Genomic DNA, 22,695 nt, shown 5'->3' on the forward strand with positions numbered 1-22,695 from the left:
TTGCTTTCTGTGTTGAATATAATTGATGCTATTGATCTGTCCTGTTCTTTCTGTTCTATACAGCTATTCGATTATGTCGCTGACTGTCTGGCAGATTTCATGGAGACCAAAAACATAAAACATAAGAAATTCCCTCTTGGGTTTACATTTTCTTTTCCTTGCATACAGACTAAATTAGAAGAGGTAAGATTAAAAAAAAAACATTATTGTAATAGTAGTAGATCTCAGAGAGAATTTTTGAAAGGATTGTTAACATATAGTAGTGTAGGAAAAAGTAACCTTTGTGTGGCTTTCTGAGGAAGAAAAATATTCATAGTTCAACCAAGTTTCGTATCACCCTTCACACTCTGCATCGTGTTATAAACCTACAGGAGGAAGAGGTGGGAATCACAATTATGTGCTGAAGTAGATCTCAAGGATTAATTTTTATATTTCAATGCAACTGGAGCAGTTAACTAAAACTCTTCTTTTGTGTGTCAATTTAAATAACAATCTACTCAGCTGATAGAAAATACTACATGGATTTCAAAAGGCATTGTATTTCTGTGCTATAAAGCAGGCTTATATTTTAATCCCTCTTGTTTGGTATGTTTATAGGAGATTTGAAATACCAGGGGCACACGGTTGAAATAATCAGATAGCATATGGGGGGTGGGAGCAGAAGCTGCAATAACTGCCTTTATTTGATTGCCTGTTTTTTGCCACCTCTCTTACAATAATAAGTTAGTGTATTAGGCCCTGACACTGCAAAGGCTATGCACATATTTCACTTTAAGTATGTGAGTAGGCCATTGAGGTATATAGGACTACCCACGCTTAAAGTGAAGCACGTGCATAATTGTTAACAGGATCGGAGTCTTATTTTGACCACTTCTGTAGTATTTTTGGTGATGGCTACAGTTGACAAGGCTGCTTGTATGAAAAGACCTTTACTCCGCGTCCCAGTGGATTGCCAATGGGTGATTCCGCTACTTCTGCTGAAATTCTTACATATGCAGTAGTGGCAGTGAAATTCTCCAAAAGTCAATGATAGAATATACTCTATTTTCTACTGCCTCTGTATTTATTCATGCTAAACTTTATTTTTGAAGTTGTAACATAGATTGAATATTTTTAAAGGGTGTGCTGCTTTCCTGGACAAAGTACTTTAAGGTACGAGGAGTGCAGGAGACAGATGTGGTCAGCTCTCTGTGCCATGCCCTCAGGAAGCATAAGGCAAGTTTTATAGTGAAGAAGTCTTAATAATAAATAGAATAAGATAATTTCCTCATATAGAAATAAATAGCCTATATTTGATAATGAAGGCTAGCTTACATATTTTTACAGTCTTAAAGGATAGTTTATTTGTGCTTGACTTTGCTGTATTTGTAATAAAAAGTACTAACTATGGGATGATTGATTACATTTTAAAATTAGTAATGAAACATAGTTAAAACCTAATTTTTAGCATTCTCCTATACGTATTCAGTGGCACTTTAAAAAGCTAGTTTCCTTTACACCTTCTCTATCCCTTGTAACATTTACAAAATATGAAAAAAATTGTGTGCTGACCTCCTTTTAGCATATACTATATTTCTCTGTTTCTAACCTGGCAAAAAACCCCAGCTCTGCTTTTCGTTTGTTCTGTCTGTGTATCAGTGTCACTGACATCAGCAAGGACCTGTGCAGCTCTGACATGAATGTTTGTTACTTAGGGCCGGAGTCTGGTGTACGTACTTAGGTTGAGTAGCTCTTTACTCCCCCAGCTTCCCTTTGGCTTCAGTGGGGCTATGCAAGAAATAAGGTGCTACTTCACATGAGTAAGGATACCTGAATCTGGCTCTTAGTGATTTGCATGGTGATCTTTGGTGCCATCGCATCAAAACTGGAGCTTTTGTTTTCCTTTAACTTCTTGACTAAGGTCTGGTGGAAATGGGAGAACAACTGAAGATTCTGGCCCTGATTCAGCAAAGCACTTATGCAGGTTCTTAAATCCATCCTTATTAAGCATATGCTTAAATCCTATTGAAGTAAATTAATCTTAGTCACATTGTTAAATTGGGCCCTCTAGAAGTTAGTCAATTTTGTGTCTAAACACGGTTACTTAACTATAAGGAGGGGTGTAAATGTTTTTCTATTCACTAGAGGTCTTTATTCTCTTAGGATATTGATGTAGATGTTTTAGCACTGGTAAATGATACTGTGGGAACAATGATGACCTGTGGATATGATGATCAGCGCTGTGAAGTTGGTGTCATAATAGGTAATTTTATTTTCTTAAAGCAGGGTTGAAAAAGCAGGCTTATGATTTTAGCAAATCTGGGGCAGGGAGGCATTTTCAACTTCACAATTCAAAAATTAAACTATTTGAAAATAAAAAACATAAAAGATTGGATTTTTAAGCACTAGTCTCTCACTTTTGGATACAAAGTGGAATGTAAACATTTAAGTAACACTACCTGCATATCCAAAAAATTGCAACTACAAAAAAAAATGGCTTGGTTAAAGCTGGCTTGAAAAAATGTAGTCCCAAATCAATAAAATGAGTGTTGTCATCTTGTATGCAAATTGATGATATTTTAAAAAGAAGTTACTTGGCTTGTTTTATTTTACCTGGGACCTTTTACAAATGATCACTTCCTGAGTACTTCTACTTACTCTTATTCTTACACAGATGCCTGCCTGTCTGTCTGTCTTCTAGTGACTTCTTCTGCCTAACCTTGGGACAATTCAATATATCCTAAAATTTTATCTCTGCATGTATATATTTAGTTCTGTTAAGAAAAAATAAAGACACGAAGATATTGGCAAGTCCTGAGACATTGGAGAGCTCTTGGGGTCAGACCCACAGTGAACAGCTCCTTTTGCCAGCTGTTTGGAAAATGTTTCATTACAGTTAGTATTTTCTAGCCTTTTGATGACTGCAACAATCATGCTTAAAAATGATATTGTTTATATTGTCAGGAAGTGAGAAGTCCATAATGGTAAAGGAATTTCCATCCTGTTCATATGCAGATATATCATCAAATAATAAAGGAGGCTGTAATTGTGTTTCTATTCAATTCTTTCAGGAGATTCTGGCCTACATAATAAATGTTTCTGCTAATGATATAGAAGATCCATATCTTTTTGTTCAGAGATGGAAAACCTCTTCTCACCTTTCCCAACAAGAATCATATACTCTTTTCATAACATGTCTGCTTCACATTTTCCCAATTTTATTTTTTTAAAGTATCATATAGGAGTGAATATGAAATAGCACAAATATTTTGAAGGATTCAGCCCTTCTATTCAGTTAATTTCATTCATTCACTATTTCCTTGATATTCAATGGTTATTTAACAGGTTTCAGACACAGAAGGTTTTGTATAGCATAATATGCAACTTAATGAAAGTACATTTTCTGGTAAAGAAAATATTGAATCTAATTCTAAAATGCATTTTCAATTAATTCTTCATGTGGAAATTTGTTTCCGTCTGATGCACTCAGGAACTGGCACAAATGCCTGCTACATGGAAGAAATGAGTAACATTGATCTGGTGGAAGGTGATGAGGGGAGGATGTGCATTAACACTGAGTGGGGAGCATTTGGAGATGATGGGTCACTGGATGATCTCAGGACTGAGTTTGACAGGGAGATTGACTTGGGATCTATCAATCCTGGAAAACAACTGTAAGTATTGTTCCTCCCTCACCAACTAACATGAGGCTTTCTGTGACAGTCTCCACATTTTGAGTCTGTTTACCGAGCATACATTGAGCTATAGAGCCATTGGGAATGGAAGTAGGGTTAGGTGAACTAGTTCAGTCATGATGGAAGCTGGCTCAAACCTCCATCCATCCATCCCCAAAACATTCCCGGGACCAGTTCAGTTAAGATCCCCTTCCTTTCTGTAACCTACCAGTTGATGGTGGGATCTCTTACATGGCTGTGCCGCACTGCTGCTGTGAGCCGTCACCGGCCGGGGCACCCCAAGCTGCATGGTGTGACTTGGAAGCCACAGACCTCATGCATTGTGGATCATTTTTTGCAACTCTGTTTCCTTTTATTTCAGCTGGAAGGGTCCTGTTGGAGACTCTGGGTGAAATTCTGGCCCCACTGAAGTCAATGGGAGTTTTGCCATTGATATGACTTCAATGGAGTCAGGATTTCACCACCTATCCCCACAAAGGAACCAGTAATGTTACATGATTACTAGTCAGTAATTCTGTTGTCATTTTGTGATGGAGTAAAATGAGGAAGTGAGGCTGATTTTTATAATTTTTCTTCATGAGAGAACCTGGCATGTGTTCTTCTTAAATTACTTGCATGTTAATGAGAAACCACAGGATAGAGGTGGGGATAGCTCCTCAGCAGTGACAGAATTAGGAATATTAGTGTAACCTCTATTAGTCCACTCATTCACTATGAATGCCAAGAGTTCCCATGCAAGGTCAAGTCATTGAAAACTGCTTCTCTGTTATACACTACCTTCTAAAGTGTTCTCTGTATGTCACCCTGTAGGTGTCCAAAAGAGGAGACCCCAATGCACATAGATGAAACCTGTGTTAAAAGTGTATTTCATCTAAGCTCCTCCTAATGGTTGGGTTGCAAATATATTAATACATTGCTTAAGAAGCGATAACACAGGAATACCTGCTTTGTCCTTGTGTCACTGAAAGAAAATACACACCCAAGTTTAACTGCTACCATTTGAAAGGCTGGTAATCTGATGTTTTCCCCTCACATTATTCTTTTAATTCCAGAAATGCATCATTTTATCAAAGTGCAATTCCTGCACTATTACTTGTTAGAGCCTTTGGAGTGAAATGCATCATGTTTAATATGGTTTCCATGATGGTTAATAACCAGTTTAAAATACAGAGAGTTGCTGGTATTTACTTTTATGAAGGCTTAATTACATTTTACCTTTTAAACATATAGCAATTCTGGTGATCTGTAGAAAGAATTAGATTCACTTAGGTTCCTTGGTGTTTTTGTCTATAAGAATATAAGAACATAAGAGTGGCCACACTGGATCAGACTAATGGCCCACCTAGCCCAGTATCCTGTCTTCTGAAATGGCCAGTGCCAGATGCGTCAGAGGGAAAGAACAGAACAGGGCAATTACTGAGTGATCCATCCCGCGTTGTCCAGTATGAGGTTCTGGCAAGTGGAGATTTGAGCATGGGGTTCCATTCCTGACCATCTTGGGTAATAGCTGTTGATGGACTTTATTTTTCACTAACATATCTAATTCAGATTTGAATCCAGTTATAGTTTTCTCAATGAATTCCTCAGGTTGACTGTGTGTTGTGTAAAGAAGTACTTCCTTATGTTTGTTTTTAAACCTGCTGCCTATTAATGTCATCAGGTGTCCCTTAGTTCTTGCGTTATGTGAAGGAGTAAATAGCACTTACCTATTCACTTTGTCCACACCATTCATGATTTCATAGACCTCTATCATGGAATCGTAGGACTGGAAGGAACCTTGAGAGGTCATCTAGTCCAGTCCCTGCACTCATGGCAGGACTAAGTATTTTCATATTCTCCCCCTTCTTCTATTTTCTAAGATGAATGGTCCCAGGCATTTAAATCTCTCCTCATATGGAAACTTTTCCATACCCCAAATCATTTTTGTTCTCTTCTCTGTATTATTTACAATTCTAATGTATCTTTTTGAGATGGGGTGACCAGAAAAGCACACAGTATTCAAGGTGTAAGTGTACCGTGGATTTATACAGTGGCATTATTATATTCTCTCTTATCTATCCCTTTCCTAATGGTTCCTAATGTTCTCTTAGCTTTTTTGACTGCCTCTGCACACTGAGCAGATATCTTCAGAGACCTATCCATGATGACGCCTAGATATCTTTCTTGAGTGTAACCATTGCTTCTATTCACTAACAGGTTTGAGAAGATGATTAGTGGATTGTATTTAGGAGAACTTGTAAGACTTGTTCTTCTAAAAATGGCAAAGAAAGGCCTGCTCTTCAATGGCAAGATATCAACAGCTATCCGTACTAAGGGCAAGATTGAGACAAAACATGTCGCTGCTATGGAAAAGTAAGAGCTTTAAAAACACTCCTCAGTAATCACTTTTTAGCCTTTCCATAAGCGCAACTAGTCATCTTCCATGCCATTATAATATGCAAATATTTGAAATTGATTGTTGAGATTGATCCTGGATTGATGATCGAATTTCTGCTCAAATCAATTCAGTGCTAGAATCAACGGGAGAATCTAGCAGACCAAACTGGTCTTTTAATCAGTAATAAAGTAATACAGAAGCAAACACACACTGAACTATTTAAATGTGTTCTATTTATCGTATGTAACAAATGGAGAGACCTGACCATATATGTAGATCCACTGAGCTGTTTTCAGTGTTTCAGAAAAATGGAAGGCTTTACGTATTCATACTTGTTGTTATGTTTGGGTTTATAAGGTTGGATAAAGAGCATTATGGATCTGCAGACAGCCCATGTCATTGATGACTGTCTGTAGTGTTTGAAAACTCTGTTTTTGGTGTTTCGGTTTTAAACATCAGCCATATTCCAACCACAAAATAGACCATGACTTTATGGTGTTCTTTAAGGGAAAAGCAACAAATGCACATTTTTCTTTAAAACAGAGCATTTTGTCTTGAATATTAGCATGCAGTGCTCCAGTTCTTCTTCTAATAGTAATCTAAAACCTGAGAATGCAGACAAGGGTGAAAGTGATACAGAAAAGGAGCAACCTGTTTAATGTTTGTTAAACATAACTTGCCCTCCCCTGTTTATTCAAGGGTCAAGCCAACTCTGATTAAACTTAATGGGAATCTTTTCATTGACTTTCATTAGAGCTACATCAGGCCTTCTGAGACTTTCTAATTTTATTTGGTTGGACAACCTGATTCATGGCAAGAAACCTTAAGAAAATGAAAAAAGGACAGGAGAAGATATCAACCTGTAATCAGCCAGCTCACTGAAGATTGGAAGCAAATCATCTGCGGACCACTAGTAATATATGAAGCCCATAGAACCCGTGCTCTCAGGAAATTGCCTCATCTCTTGTGACCTAAGTCTGTGTTGTTCTCTGAGAATCACAACCGGACACAATTGTTCTAAATATAGGTTAATGTATGTTTCTTTGTTTGGTGTTAGGCGTAAAGAAGGTCTCCAAAACACTAAAGAGATACTGATGGAACTGGGCCTGACTCCTTCTGAAGAAGATTGCATTGCTGCTCAGCATGTGTGCACCATCGTTTCGTTCCGCTCCGCAAATCTCTGTGCTGCTGCCTTAGCAGCAATACTGACCCGTCTTAGAGAAAATAAAAAACTTGTACGACTGAGAACTACTGTTGGAATGGATGGAACTCTGTATAAAACACACCCTCAGTAAGTAAGCTTCCTAGCTGCTGTATTATTTTGTCTGTGTTATTTAGCAAAGGTTATGAGCATTAGATCGGGGGAGGGGACAGACATTTACTACATGTCTTGTGTACATTCACTTTTCTGAGACGATACTTGAACATGAAATCTATCAGGATGAAAAGTTTTTGTAAAACAAACAAATAAAAACAGCTCCTCTACCAAACAATCAACAAAATACATTTTCTTATGATATATCACACGGAATTTTCAAACTAATTTTCTATCCTAATTCACTTCTTTATTTTGAACCTTTGGTTTCTTAGCTGTAGCACCGTTCCCTCTTAACTAGAGATGTACCTGAGTTGAGAAGTTTGGATCCAGAATCTAATCTAAATCAAGCGTACCCAAATTCTAGTGTGTTCAGAGTCCACACATTATGGAAAGAAGGGCTTGAATTCAAAGCTTGGCTCTGAATCTACACCTACATTTCCACAAAATGGAGAAGGTGGCAAGTTGTAACTGGTCTGGTTAAGGCCTATCTCTACACCCTCCCCAGTGTGTGTCATATAGGGGCCTCCCTTCCCCCCAGGATCATCTTCCCACTTGAACTCGCCAATATAGCAAGACTTGAAGGTGTAATTTCGTTATAGCCTATTTGTATGGATTGGCTCATGGGGGATATTGCCAATAATTCCTTCTCACCTACAGTAACAACTGAAAGTGCCAATAACCAGAAAACAAGAGTTGCACACCCATTCCCCCTCCTAATTTCTGAAGTTGCATTTAGCTAATTCTGCTTTTGTACTTATGAAGTTTTGTGTGTTTATTCTAGATGTATATTACACACACAATATTTTGCAAGGGTCTAAGGCAATGATTTTTCTTCTAGATATCCTAAACGCCTGCATAAGGTTGTGAGAAGACTGGTCCCAAACTGCGATGTCCGATTTCTTCTCTCTGAAAGTGGCAGTGGGAAGGGAGCAGCCATGGTAACTGCAGTTGCATGCAGACTGGTATCTCAGCGCAAACAAATTGATGAGATTCTAGCATCATTTGAACTTTCTGAGGAGAATCTTATAGAAGTGAAAAATAAAATGAGGGAAGAATTGGAATATGGACTGAAGAAAGAAACACATGCAACTGCCACAGTGAAAATGTTACCAACTTATGTTTGTGGAACGCCGGATGGAACAGGTAAGGGTCTTTGCTAGGCACCCAAAAATCTAAGGTTACATAGTAGAGATGGTTGGACATTTTCCTCTGGAACATTTTTGTGTTGGAAATTGCCAATTTGTCAGAGTTTAAATGTCTCGTGAAATGCTCCTGACCCCGTGGCAGTTTAGTCTACCAGGGCTTCCAAGCTCCCGGCTACTTGACAGCCTTGACAAAGTCCCTGGTTCTGTGGCAGGCTGCCTTGCAGGCAGGTTTCCAGGCTCTCCTAGCTCTTTGGTGCCTGGTAGCCTGTAGAATCCTGGCTCCCAGGCTCCTTGAACCGGGCAGGCTGCTGGGGCTCCCGGAAGCTCAGGAAGCCTTGGAAATGTTTTTAAAAGGTTCTAAACAAATTTTTGGAATTCCCATTCTACAGAAATTTTGATATTTTATTTCCCATTCCCTTTCGGAACACCATTTAAACTTGGGAATTTTCTGCAGGATGGGAATTTGAGTTCCCGGTCAGCTCTTACCCAGTATTTATGGTGTGCTGTAATGGCTCCCTTAGCTTGCATGTTCTGAGTAGACAGATGTACTATGTCTAACTGTTGAGAAGCACTGAAAAAAATATTTGTTTCTCTGATACAGAAAAAGGAAAATTCCTGGCACTTGATCTTGGGGGAACAAATTTCAGAGTTCTGCTTGTGAAAATTAGAAGTGGGAGAAGAAAATCTGTGAGAATGTACAATAAAATCTTTGCCATTCCTTTGGAAATTATGCAAGGAACCGGGGAAGAGGTAACGTCCAAACCGGTTATTATTTTTGCCATGTTATTGTCCATTAAATGTGTGCTGGTTTTTACACACTGCTTCTGTTCTTCCAGCTCTTTGATCACATTGTCCAGTGCATAGCAGATTTTTTGGAGTACATGGGAATTAAAGGTGCACGTCTCCCTTTGGGCTTCACGTTCTCTTTCCCCTGCAGGCAAGCTAGCATTGATAAGGTAAGGACTGCAACACAAAACCGTGTCGAACAGCTACAGTAGGTCTAATTCCTATTAGAAAATTGCTGGATCATTTTGATGGATTTTTTTTAACTAGTCTCCGTTCAGACATTTAACGCAGAAACCCTTCTTTTAAATCCAGCATTTAAAAATGTATATTTTTTACAAGCAAGGATTTACAAGGTTTTAAATAAGATTCAGGGCAGATCCTTAGACTTATTAATTGCCTCACATAAAATAGAGATGAAAAAAACACCATAAACACACATAAATATTCTAAGTATATACACTGTCAGATTTTGCCACCCTTACTCATACTGAATATCAGCTTATTCAGCCAGTTGGCTACTTACAGAGCAAGAAGAACAAGCCATGATAACTACTAAATGATCTTGTATGTTTTTAATGGGTCAGAAATCTCTTGCTGTCCTTCGGATCGATAATACCAATGGAGATTAGTCTCCTAATTATAATTTTTCAGCTACAGATTTAGAGTGTTTTCAGAAGTGTGCAACTGAGTGCAAATATCCTTTTTTCTGTCTACTTTCACGCTTTCTTTATTCCTTTTTGTGATGCACCAGTGGGCAGTGTTGAACTTAGTCATTCACAGCAAAGGGTTGAATTTTGATTGATCATCAAAGCAGCTTTTCATGATACTTCCTCCCCCTTTGTGCTCTGATCTGACACTTAGACTCTGCAAAAATTTGAAAGGAGATTCAATGCTTGGTTTATTTTAAACCTGTTGTACGAAAAGAAAAAGAAAAGGCAACAACAACAAAAACCCCAACCACACACATCGGAACTTCAGCCTAAGGACTTGGTTATAATTGAGAACTATTTATCACTCTGCCTTTCAAATATGAAGCAAATTAGTGAGTGAAGAAAATGAATGCAGCCAAAATGACAGATTATTTATGAGCTATAAATCTGAGTCAGGGCTTGCACACTCTGGGCCGGTTTGTATTGTCTCTTCCTATGACAAGAATTTTCTATCTTAAATTCATCTTGTTTTTTTAAAACTTGGTGTAATTAACAGCTATGATTTCAACATCATTCAAAAACTGTCATTGATTCATATTGAGCAGTCTGTATAATACTGGTTGCCCAATGGAAAGCTAGCTATTTTTAGCATAACTTCAAAACTTCATCAGTGGGATCAGATTATTTATCTTCGAGTTAAAACAAATCACTTGGTAACCTAGATAAGAATCCGCAGTATTACTCATCAAATGAGCTGAAATTTTGCAAAGGAAATTTCTTAAAACTCATTAAGTTGACTGCTTAATTATTTACAATAAATATAATTCTTCTCATAGTTCACTCACAAATGATGGAACAGGTGATTACCTGCAAGGAAGTAGGTGGGAAGGGAATGCGTCTCAAAGAAGTAGAAAGAAAGAATATTTCAGCTTTTGCTGCTACTTGGTTGATTGCTCCAATGGCTCTTGTGTCTGATAAGATGAGGGATAGCAGACAGGGTATTTAGACCAGCATGAAGAGTAACATATCTGTTAGGTGATGGTGAAACTTCTGGACCCTCATGATGATGATCCTGTTATTGGGGAAACCACAACACACACTGCGGGAATCTTGAGGAACCACTAGTGGTCAAATAATAATGGCATATGTAAGGCTATTTTCTTCCAGTCTAACTGTGTCTCCGTTGTTTCGGTAACAAGCTACACCTTGGTAATGTCTAGTATTTAGGAACATAACTTGACAAATTGAACCACTGTTTGTGGTTCAGAATCTGAATAAACCATGGAGTAAAGCTGTCAACAGCAAACCAAATGGACAGTGGTGGATTTAGAGTTAGTGGGGCCCTGTGCACAGCTTCATTTTTGGGGCCCTCCGCCTCGGGACCCAGCCAAGAAAAAGAACATTCTTCTCCCCCCGCATTTTTCATTTTTTCGTGCCCCTGGAGGGAGGGAGGCAGCGTGGGCAGGGAGCCATCTTAGCCCTGCTGCACTGCTGGCACGTCTGTGCGCCTCTTGTGGGGAGGAGGGAAGCGGGTCTCCATGCACTGCCTGTGGCAAGGGCAGCGCACAGAGCTGTCTCCCCCCTGCCAGGGGCACACAGAGATGTGCCAGCAGCTGGCCACTTCCTGGAGCGGCGTGCGGCCACCAGCCATGGAAGGCAAGCAGTCTGCCTGCCTGAGCTCTGCTGCACTGCTGGCCAGGACTTGGGGGCAGGTTGTCAAATGAGATTTGTCCTGCATATTGGGGGCCCCCCATCATTGGGGGCCCCATGCCACTGCACTGTTTGTTGCATGGTAAATCCACCTCTGCAAGTGGAGTCATTTCCACACAGCAGTTGAGTCTCAAGCACAGTGGAAGTTTGGTTTTACACGGGCCAAAAACATATTATACATAAAAAACTACATTAAAAGAACATTACTAAGTTTGCAAAAGTCAAGCACTCAAATGTTAGGAAATGCCAGAATGTAGATTACCTGTGCAACCTTAATTCAGTCCCCTTGTGCAAATGATACAGTTGTTAACTACATGCTTACATACTATTTTGTCCACAGGAGGCTGCCCCATTCAGTGCACAGGATTCACATCCAACTCCATTTGTCATTTTTGTTGCTGTTCTGTTACAGGGAGCGCTTGTGGAGTGGACAAAAGGTTTCAAGGCAACAGACTGTGAAGGAGAGGATGTTGTTGATATGCTAAGAGAGGCCATAAAACGCAGAAATGTAAGAAATTCTGTTGCTATCTATTTGGTTTGTTAAAGCAGCTGTACCTCTTTCTAAATATGATTTCCATTGCAGGAGTTTGACCTGGATATTGTAGCAGTGGTAAATGACACTGTTGGAACAATGATGACATGTGGCTATGAGGATCCATATTGTGAAATTGGCCTTATTGCAGGTAAAATACTAATCAAATTACTTGTTTAAAATGAAAGCAAAATATTTAAATGATCAGTTGATTTGTGATAGAAAAAAATCTTACCACTGAGACCTATAAAATAAATGGTTCACTTCATAAGAACTATTAATGTATGGAGAATCTGTGCCAGCTTGATAGCTCGGTGGTAATGATCTGCACTAGTATGTAGGAGAATGGGAATAACTAATTTTCAGTCACTGGATTGACAGCATGTTATGTTTCACAATATTCAAACAGATAAATTGGATATAAACATTAAATGTTTTCTGCTGGAAAGCTTTAAAATAAGACTACTTTATTTCTTAGAATTCAGAACACAGAAAAAACCCCAAACTAAGGAAAACAAAATAGGTTGATCGCTAAAACAGAGCAGCATAGCTCACCCTACCTCACTCTAGCTTTCTGGAAACTGACTCTGCGAGGTGTAGATTGATCACATACTTTCCTCCGAAGCCTCTAGCCTGCAAGCTGGACCAGGATTTAAAGTGACAGCTTGTAATTTTTATTGTTTCCAATACACCATCCTGGGGCTCTGAATATAGCTGGGGGAAAGGCTGTGACATGTTCTGGATGAAGTTTCATCTCTTCCTCTAGTGCTACAATTTAAGGCTGTGTCTATACTGCCACTTTCAGCGCTAAAACTTTCATCACTCAGGGGTGTGTTTTTTCACACCCCTGAATGACTAAAGTTTTAGCACTGAAAGTGGCAGTGTAGACAGTGCTTTATCGCCGGGAGCCGTGCTCCTGGTGATAAAGCTACTACCCCTCGTTTTGGGTGTGGTTTTTTGTTTTTCTTTTTTTAATTGCCAAGAGAGCTCTCCCCCGGCGATAAAGCGTGACTACACTGCCCATATCTGCCGCCGCTGCGGTATAACATGGGCAGTGTAGACATACCCTTAGTGGCCAGCCTGTAAGCCTTATGTGTGGTGAGGACAGGGGAGAGTGTTTAAAGCAGAATATAATGGGGGAATCCTTGGAGACTGTGGCTAATATTGTAGGAAGATGATCAGTGCTTAATTTGTAACGAAAGAGGTGCCATGGCTCAAGCAATGAGGTGCCAGGGCTCAAGCAATTGATTTGCTTTCATAACTGACGTGGCAAACCCAGAGATGCCAGGGCTCAGCCCTGGAAAGCCCTGGCACATATTAAGCACTGAAAATGATGCTCTCCTGCTCTGCTATTTTAGATTCAGATGTTCTGTTCTTTTTGAGAATCTGTTCACATGCAGAGATGAGCTGCGAATCTGATGTATCCTCTGAACAAAAGGACTCAGGGCTCATTGTAGTTAGGCAGATAAAGATGCCTGGCCAGCGTGTAGCAACACTAAACAAGCAAATATGATATGTAGATGCATGAACATGGGATAAAACTAAGTATGGTTGAGCCAAATAACTTTTACAGTAGCATGAGTTGTTTGGCCTGCAAATGTGATGCAAATATCAATTGTGTAGTATTCAGTCACCTGACTCTGTGCTTTCCTACCCCATCTCCTTTTCTCCAGTGAGATTCCCATGAGGGCATTGCAGTAATAGGAAATCTCCAGTTAATTTCTATGGCATATTTTGCGGAAAACCTACCTCAGTTCTGAATGTTTGTATTTCAATTATGTAGAAGATACGATCAGAAAGGCCACTTGTTGACACTGATTTCTATTAAGATCTTGGGATATCTTTGTAATATGGATCTGGTTCAGGAGAAGTGACATTTAAATATTTCACAGTGTAGACACCATGATTTCCTTCTGCGCATTTCAGTTACTCTTTAACTAGATGTGACTGAAGCCCTGTTGCTTTCTCCCAGGTACAGGTAGCAACGTGTGCTACGTGGAAGAGATGAAGAATATTGAAATTGTGGAAGGGACTGAAGGGAAAATGTGCATTAACACAGAATGGGGAGGATTTGGTGACAATGGGTGCATTGATAGTATCAGAACAAAATATGATAAAGAAGTGGATGAGGGTTCATTAAATCCTGGGAAACAGAGGTAAAGCTGATTTTATTGTTTTTAAATGATGACTAGGTTACTGCAGTTTCCCTGAACTGCCTTTTTTTTCCTTTTCTTTTTTAAACAAGTACTTTACAAGGAGATTTTGGTACCGTAATTCATTTGCCAAACTATAAATCATGCAGACTGCCTGTGTTCTTTAGATCTAGACAAAACTGCTTCTCTGTCCCCACATCAACGTTGCCAAAACAGGTGATTTGCAAAACCAGAACACCTTTTAAGACACATATGTAAAACATAAGCATGTCTGTGTCATCCTTTCACTTTTACTGTTCCACTTGGCTTGACGCTAGGATAAAATACTCAACTGTGAACACTTTCCAGATAAGATTAATTGCAAAAGTTTTGTATTAAAAACAAACTTCAAAATAAAACCTGCAAAAAACGAGTTTGAGTTTGGTTTTACAAGGGGAGAACTTATCTGGATCTAAGTGCCAATTTATATCAGCCACCAAAGTTAAAGGTGGGGGAAGCTGGGTAAAATGTTAGAGTTAATCTAAAACTGGAACTTCAATCAATGCATTCTATTTAATATTTTGTGTTTTCTTTCTAATTTCTTTATCTTCTTTAGAACATGAAATATTGTAACTAGTGTTTGCATTTGAAGTAATTGTAACAGATAATGTGTTGGTTTTTTTTACAGCCAAGCAGCAGTGAGTTTAGGTAGTGGAATACCCGAGTTTTTAATATTTTTAGGGTTGGTTATAGTGTGTTCTACAAATGGTATTAAACAGAATTAATTTGCCATCTTTTATTTATTTGTAATTATTTATATGTTTTGTAAAATAGGTATGAAAAAATGACCAGTGGAATGTATTTGGGTGAAATAGTGAGGCAAATTTTGATTGACTTAACCAAACATGGACTTCTGTTCAGAGGTCAGATTTCGGAATCGCTCAGGACAAGAGGCATATTTGAAACAAAATTCCTGTCTCATATTGAAAGGTAAAGTAATTCATTAGAGTGAGGTGGTTTCTGTCTTGTTTCATTGCCAATTACTTCTGTGCAAATAGGAGCTATTGAGGTCAGGAAGTGACAAAATACTGGCCCAAATCTTGAAGTTTTTCCCTGGGCACTGCTCCCATTGAACTAAATGGAATTTGTCCGAGGGCTGGTCTACCCTGGGAACTTACACTGGCATAGCAATATGGCTCATGTGGGGTACGTATTATATCCATTTTAAAGATAACCTCTCTGTGCCTCAGATAATCTAAGTGACCAGCCAGGCTTACATCGAGACTCATCGTTTTGCAAGAGTCCTAGCCCCTGATCCCTTCTATAACCAATAGTCAATGTTCCAGGGCAATATTCAATAGTGAAGGGCAAATATAGTGCCTATGTATAAAAAAGGGAAATAAGGACAACCCAGGGAATTATGGACCAGTGAGCTTAACTTCACTACCCGGAAAGATAATGGAGCAAATAAACACCTGGATGATGATAAGGTGATAAGTAACAGTCTGCAGGGATTTGTCAAGAACAAATCATGTCAAACCAACCTAATAGTTTTTTTTTTTGACAGAGTAACAAGTGTTGTGGATTGGGGGGAAGCAGCAGATGTGGTATATCTTGACTTTAGTAAGGCTTTTGATACTGTCTCATATTTTCCTAGTTTGTTTGTTTATCAGAAGGTCATGCAACCTACATGGAGCTACTATAAGGTGGGTGAACAACTGGTTGGAAAACCATTCCCAGAGAGTAGTTATCAGTGGTTCACAATCAAGCTAGAAAGGCATGTTGAGTGGGGTCCCACAGGGATCAGTTCTGGGTCTGGTTCTGTTCAATATCTTCATCAGTGATTTAGATAATGGCATAGAGAGTACACTTACAAAGTTTGTGGATGATGCCAAGCTCAGAGGGGTTGCAAGTGCTTTGGAGGATAGGATTAAAATTCAAAATGATCTGGAGAAATGGTCTGAAGTCAGTAGGATGAAATTCAATGAGGACAAATGCAAAGTACTCCATTTAGGAAGGAACAATCAGTTGCACGCATACAAAATGGCAAATGACTTCACAGGAAGCAGTACTGCAGAAAGGGATCTGGGGGGTCATAGTAGACCACAAGCTAAATATGAATCAACAGTGTAAAACTGTTGCTTCCTGACCCCAAAAAAACAGCAAACATCATTCTGGGATGTATTAGCAGGAGTGCTGTAAGCAAGATATGAGAAGCAATTCTTCCACTGTCCTCCTAGGCTGCAGTATTGTGTCCAGTTTTGGGTGCCACATTTCAGGAAAGATGTGGACAAACTGTAGAAAGTCCAGAGGACAGCAGCAAATATGACTAAAGGTCTAGAAAACGTGACCTACGAGGGAAGATTGAAAAATTGGGTTTGTTTAGTCTGGAAAGGAGAAGACTAAAAGGGGATATAACAGTTTTCAAGTACATAAAAGGTTGTTACAAGGAGGAGGTGGTACATTGTTCTTAACCTCTGAGGACAGGACAAGATGCAATGGGCTTAAATTGCAGCAAGGGAGGTTTAGGTTGGACAATAGGAAAAATTTCCTGTCAGGGTGGTTAAGCACTGGAATAAATTGCCTAGGGAGGCTATAGAATCTTCATCACTGGAGACTTTTAAGAGCAGGTTAGACAAACACCTGTTAGGGATGGTCTAAATAATACTTAGTCCTGCCATGAGTGCAAGGGACTGAACTAGATGATCTCTCCAGGTCCCTTCCAGTCTTCTGATTCTGTGATTCCCTCACAGAAACATGGAGTATTCCCCTTCCTGGAAGCCTGTTAAAAATAGGAGCGCAGTGCGGGGGGGGCGGGGAGTCACATAATTATTCTGTAATTGTTAGGAGTGATTATCCCTGTTCTTACTCAACCATGTCATCTTAAAAATCCTACCACCATGCACAGCCTTTATCTCATTCACAGAGTTTTCTGAGGCACTCAAGTGTTACTACCTTTACAAAAAGCATATTAATAATGGATTATAAAAAAGAACTGTACTCTGAATGTACATGTGTATGAATGTGTGTGGGTGCTTGTCCATGATCTTCAGAGTAAAATCACTTTTTGATCCTGAAGGAAAAGATGCTAAAAAAAAAAATAGGGTGGCTGATTTGTGACCCATTGGTGGGAGATTTTCAAAGGCAGGAATGGCAGTGAGGTGCCTAATTCCTACTGATTTTCAATGAGAGGTGCCCAACAGATATTTGTGCCATTGAAAAACTACCTCATTCCTCTTAAGTGGTTTTCATAGCAATTACAGAAGAGCTCAAGATGCAAGATTTGGATTTGAATTCCAATCAGATCCTCCCTCCCAGTTGAGGGTGTTTGGGCTTTTCTCCAGAGCTAATCTCTAACAATTCGGTTTCATTTGTAAGATTAAAAATCCAAAAGTACACACAGTATCTTCTAACCAAAAGTTGCTGTTGTGTTTTGTATGAACACAGTGACCGGCTAGCCCTTCTTCAGGTTAGAAGAATTCTGCAGCAGCTTGGATTGGACAGCACTTGTGATGACAGCATTATCGTAAAGGAGGTGTGTGGTGCTGTTTCAAAGAGAGCAGCCCAACTATGTGGAGCAGGACTGGCTGCTATAGTAGAGAAGAAGAGAGAAAACAGAAATCTAGAGCACTTGAAAATCACTGTTGGAGTGGATGGAACTTTATACAAACTACACCCGCAGTGAGTACTTTGTTCCTACTTTGCTTTAATGTTGACTTAAGAGTCCCTTAAGAAAACAAACAAAACTGTATTCAACAGTCTGTTTAGATTATAGAAACTGAAAGGTTATCCTCAAGAAATGAATGCGTATTCCTGCAGTTGACTTATTAATTCAGACTAAGGGTTGAAAATTGCCAACAGAGAGGCTCAAAGCAGTGCCTTCTTGTACTGTATTAGTTCAAAGCAGCCTGATTTGAAGAAAGGGAAACTTGCTGCTGAGGTTGTAATGATTGATTTTGAGTTTAACAGAAGAGCTAGTTTCCAGTCTTTTAGCTTCCACAGCAAGCAAGAAATGAAGGTTTCTCTTTTTAGTTAAATACATTTAGAAACTACCTAAACTCTTTTATACAGTATAAATGCCTAGATACAATGGGTGCTGACCTGGTTGGCCCCGAGGAGAGAATACAATATTAATGTTAAATAATAATACAATATAAAGGCATATTCATCAGCTGATTAATTTATAGTAAGTCAACTCTATTCTTGTGCCAAGCCAACAGCTACATCTGTCAAAGACTGTATACCTCTCTGGTTCATTTAGCACATATATTATCCTTAACATTTCCTTTTTTTATGGCCTTTTGGATGCTTAAAATGTATTAAAATTCCAGTTATGAGGAGAACCTCCCCCCGAAATCTCAGTCAAAAGGAAATCTTCATGCTGGAAACCTGCAATGGATGAAGTTTCTAATAGTTCTAAATTAACTTTTGGCATTTTGGATCTTTATGCTTTTTGGTGATGGCGTAGGCCTAATTTTTTCCAAAAAAGTGGCCTTGCTGAAATGGAAGATTACGCTAGTTGCTGAGGTTACATCCATGTTCCGTGAATGAGGTCTAACCATGGTAGAGGAAGGTGTAGAATTTGCTGCCAAACTAGCCGCATCAGAAGACCGACCTTGCAGAAGGGAGACTGCCTATCATCTTCAATAGTTTCTAAAATGTGAGGCTTTTCTGCTAACTTCGCTTCATGATGGTAGGAAAGATAAGAAAACTGAAAATGAAAACTGTGACCAAGATGGGGAAGTGCCACTTTTTTTGTTTGCTGTTAAAATGTTTCCAGATTACATTAACTTTTTTCACACTATTTATAGAGAGGAATTTATAGCTGCCATCTCCCAACTGACCAACTTAGGCTGTGGAAATGTTTCCATAGATTTAACTACTTTCTTTTGGCATCTCTTCTTCCCTTCTTTTCTCTTCTGAGTCACCTGCAGTACAAATTCCTGCATTAGCTCCTGATGGGACTTCATCATCAGAACACTTTGGCACCTAAAAAGCCCCACTTCTTTAAAACAAACAAACAAAAAAACCCTAACCCCTTTTCTGTGAACTGGTCTAAGAACATCTAAACCTCCATGTTCACCATTGCACCACTTGGAACAGGCAAAGTGAAATTCCCATAAAGTACAATGAATGAAATGGCAAAGAGCTGGCTAGACTAGTAGCTCCACAGAAGGCGTCAATGCTTCTTTATATGAAAGGAATCTGGAACCCAGTATTGCCTGTTGCTGCATGCTAGAGCAAGACCATCATTAAGTGACATATGGTCCCCTCTGAGGAAATGGGTCCTTTTCTCTCACCATCTCACAGGATGGAAGAACTTGTTTCTGTTTCCTGTTGTAGGAGGCAGAACATACTGAAGGGATGGGGGAGAACCAGTGGAAGATGTTGACTGGTGTGCTGTCTTGTTTGTTTGGTCCCTTGCTTCCTATAGGTGAAACAAACTGTTTTAGTTTGGGTTAGTGAAGAAAGGATCGAACAACATGTATACACTCAGGATCCCTTATACCTGGGGGTACATTATGGTGGTTGTATATGATAATCATTAGCATAAAATCAGCAAACTAAAAAATTTCAGAATACACAAAATTAAATAAGTGGTGATTTAAATAATTTATAAACAAGTAGAAATGATGACTCCATTTACACATTGTAAAATATTTTTGTTTTACTTTTAGTTTTTCTAGGATTTTACGGGAAACAGTGAAAGAAATGGCACCTCAGTGTGATGTGACTTTCATGCTGTCTGAAGATGGAAGTGGAAAGGGAGCTGCCCTAATTACTGCTGTGGCAAAAAGATTGCATAATGTTGGAGAAAATTAAAAACAGACACAAATTTAAATACAACTGTACAAATGCATTAGAGATTTGCTCAATGACTACACAAAATAACTTGGGTGGAGACCAACAAGAAATACCCACTAGCAGCTAGACTAGAACCACTGCCAATGCAGAACAAGTCAAATCTTTGACCCACCATAACTTGGGTGCGGGTTGGGGCATCCTTTTGCTAGTTAGCACTATGTTCTGGGATACTACAATAGACTCATTGACCGAATGCCATACATAGTGTGAAAAAGCAGGTCACATAAATGTAATTTTTTTTTTCAAAAATCAGCTTTTGAAGTGCTTAATTGATCTCCTGCCCCACTAATGTTATCTTGTGAGTTTGTCGCACAGTTTTTCATGGTTTGAGGGGTTTTTAGCCTTAGTTTGGTCTGCCTCAGTGGGTATCGAGATCCTGGTACTATACATCTCTAGTAGGTATACTTGTTCATTTTTGTTGTTTTTTAAAATAGATATACAAATTGGAATAAATTAACTTTGTCCAGTAAAACATTATGTTCAATGAAACATATGTTACTACTAGGGCTGCCAAGTGATTAAAAAAATTAATCCTCGACTAATTGCATGATTGAAAAAATTAATTGCAAGATTAAAAAATAATCACACTGTTAAACAATGATAGAATAGCATTCATTTAAATATTTTGGATTGTTTTCTACATTTTAAAATATATTGATATCAATTACAATGCAGAATACAAAGTGTACAGTGCTCACTTTATATTTATTTTTGATTACAAAAGTGTCATGCGAACACCAGTTCTCACTTTCAGGTGACATTGTAAATAAGAAGCGGGCAACATTATCTCCCATAAATGTAAACAAACTTGTTTTTCTTAGCGATTGGCAGAACAAGAAGTAGGACTGAGGGGACTTGTAGGTTCTAAAGTTTTACATTATTTTGTTTTTGAATGCAGTTATGTAACCAAAAAAAAAAAAAATCTCCATTCGTAAGTTGCACTTTCACGATAAAGAGATCGTACTACAATATTTGTATGAGGTGAATTAAAAAATACTATTTCTTTTATCATTTTTTACAGTGCAAATATTTGTAATATAATATAAAGTGAGTGCTGTAAACTTTGTATTTTAAATCAATATATTTGAAAAGGTAGGAAAAACATCAAATATTTAATACATTTCAATTTGGGCCTTTTTCTTATATAGAATTGGTATTCTATTGTTTAACCGTGTGATTAAAATTGCGATTAATCGCTATTAATTTTTTAATCACAATTGTTTGAGTTAATTGCATGAGTTAACTGCAAGTAATTGATAGCCCTAATTACTACATTTTTTACTTTTTGTTCCAGACCAGTTGTAATACAGTGCACCCCCACATCCAGTGGACATGGTTAGAAAGTGGCTGTACTGTACAAAAATCAGCTGCAGCCCATAGGAGAGTGTAATCGCAGCTGTTTCTTGGTCTCAGGCTCTTTCATGGCCTGGAGCCCTCATTTATAGCCTCCAACCAGGAATCCGATCTAATCACAAAATGCTGTCTTGCTGGATTGGCTGATTCTGCTTGCTGGGCTTCTCTTCGGAACAGGGCTGACTGCTCCCTGTAACGTGGCCAGATAGCAAGTTTGAAAAATTGGGACGGGCTGGGGGATAATAGCCACTTATATAAGACAAAGGCCCAAATATTGGGACTGTCAGTATAAAATCGGGACATCTGGTCACCCTAGTACCCTGCCCCACAGCCTTTAAAGGGACAGACCACTCTGTTACACCTCTTTTAATCTCAGTTTCCCAGGAATTTTTCTAGAATGAGGCTGCATTAATGTATCAGGTTCTTTTATTCTTTGTTTTCTTTCTGGTCTTTCCTCCCCATTCAAATTTTAAAAATCAGATTGTTTCCATTTTGTGGAAATGTTTCTCTTTTCATCTTTCTTAGTCCCCTGGCTGCTGATCTGCATGTCTCCAGCCACGCTAAATTAACTCTTGTGGGAACAGCATGTTTTGTTGCTCACTCCAAAAGTGACTCTTCAGTGCCAGGGGATGAGCAGCAGAGACACAGGCTTATGTGAACTTTTTAAACCTATCAGTAGTACTTGAGCTCAGCAGCCGGGCAGTTAATAAAGATGGTTTATTAATGGACAAAGGCCAACAAGCAGGGGATGAAACAGGAATGCCTGTTTCTTTTGGCTGTTTTATATTTATCAGTGGGACATGGACAGTAAAATGTGCTGAGATTTATAGACATCTTAAAAAGAGTCAATACCTTTGGGTGTGACTTAAAAAAAATCACACTCTTATTTCATGGATTGCCAAATGAAATAATATGTAGCACACAATCAAAATGGCAAAACAGGAAACCTCTGGTTTCCAATCTCAGCTGCTTCCATACCCTCTTAACCCTCTGTTCATATATATTCCTGTGTACTTGTGCTGGGAGCACAGCCGGACACAACACTTGTGCTGACAGCAGGATGCCTGAGGCAGACATACTCTAGGAGCTTGGATGTGTCCATAACTAGTATGCACTGTTAAATAGTTGGCTTCATGTTAACAATAATATAAAA

General features: G+C 38.8%; 1 protein-coding gene across 1 annotated transcript in view; it reads left to right on the plus strand.

Annotated features, from left to right (window-relative positions):
- The window catches only part of LOC140914813 (hexokinase HKDC1), a 38,302-nt gene extending 17,625 nt beyond the window's left edge, over positions 1 to 20,677 (plus strand). The window contains exons 4-18 of the mRNA XM_073353509.2: positions 64 to 183; positions 1,120 to 1,215; positions 2,143 to 2,242; positions 3,470 to 3,653; positions 5,871 to 6,026; positions 7,109 to 7,342; positions 8,208 to 8,512; positions 9,116 to 9,264; positions 9,351 to 9,470; positions 12,073 to 12,168; positions 12,244 to 12,343; positions 14,165 to 14,348; positions 15,159 to 15,314; positions 17,772 to 18,005; positions 20,003 to 20,677. Coding sequence (XP_073209610.2) covers positions 64 to 183; positions 1,120 to 1,215; positions 2,143 to 2,242; positions 3,470 to 3,653; positions 5,871 to 6,026; positions 7,109 to 7,342; positions 8,208 to 8,512; positions 9,116 to 9,264; positions 9,351 to 9,470; positions 12,073 to 12,168; positions 12,244 to 12,343; positions 14,165 to 14,348; positions 15,159 to 15,314; positions 17,772 to 18,005; positions 20,003 to 20,147 — 2,379 coding nt within the window. The 3' untranslated portion in view covers positions 20,148 to 20,677. The remainder of the gene's footprint in view (positions 1 to 63; positions 184 to 1,119; positions 1,216 to 2,142; positions 2,243 to 3,469; positions 3,654 to 5,870; positions 6,027 to 7,108; positions 7,343 to 8,207; positions 8,513 to 9,115; positions 9,265 to 9,350; positions 9,471 to 12,072; positions 12,169 to 12,243; positions 12,344 to 14,164; positions 14,349 to 15,158; positions 15,315 to 17,771; positions 18,006 to 20,002) is intronic.
- The last annotated feature ends 2,018 nt before the right edge of the window (positions 20,678 to 22,695 follow it).

This window comes from Lepidochelys kempii, chromosome 7 (genome assembly GCF_965140285.1).
Source record: "Lepidochelys kempii isolate rLepKem1 chromosome 7, rLepKem1.hap1, whole genome shotgun sequence".
NCBI classification, from domain to species: domain Eukaryota; kingdom Metazoa; phylum Chordata; order Testudines; family Cheloniidae; genus Lepidochelys; species Lepidochelys kempii.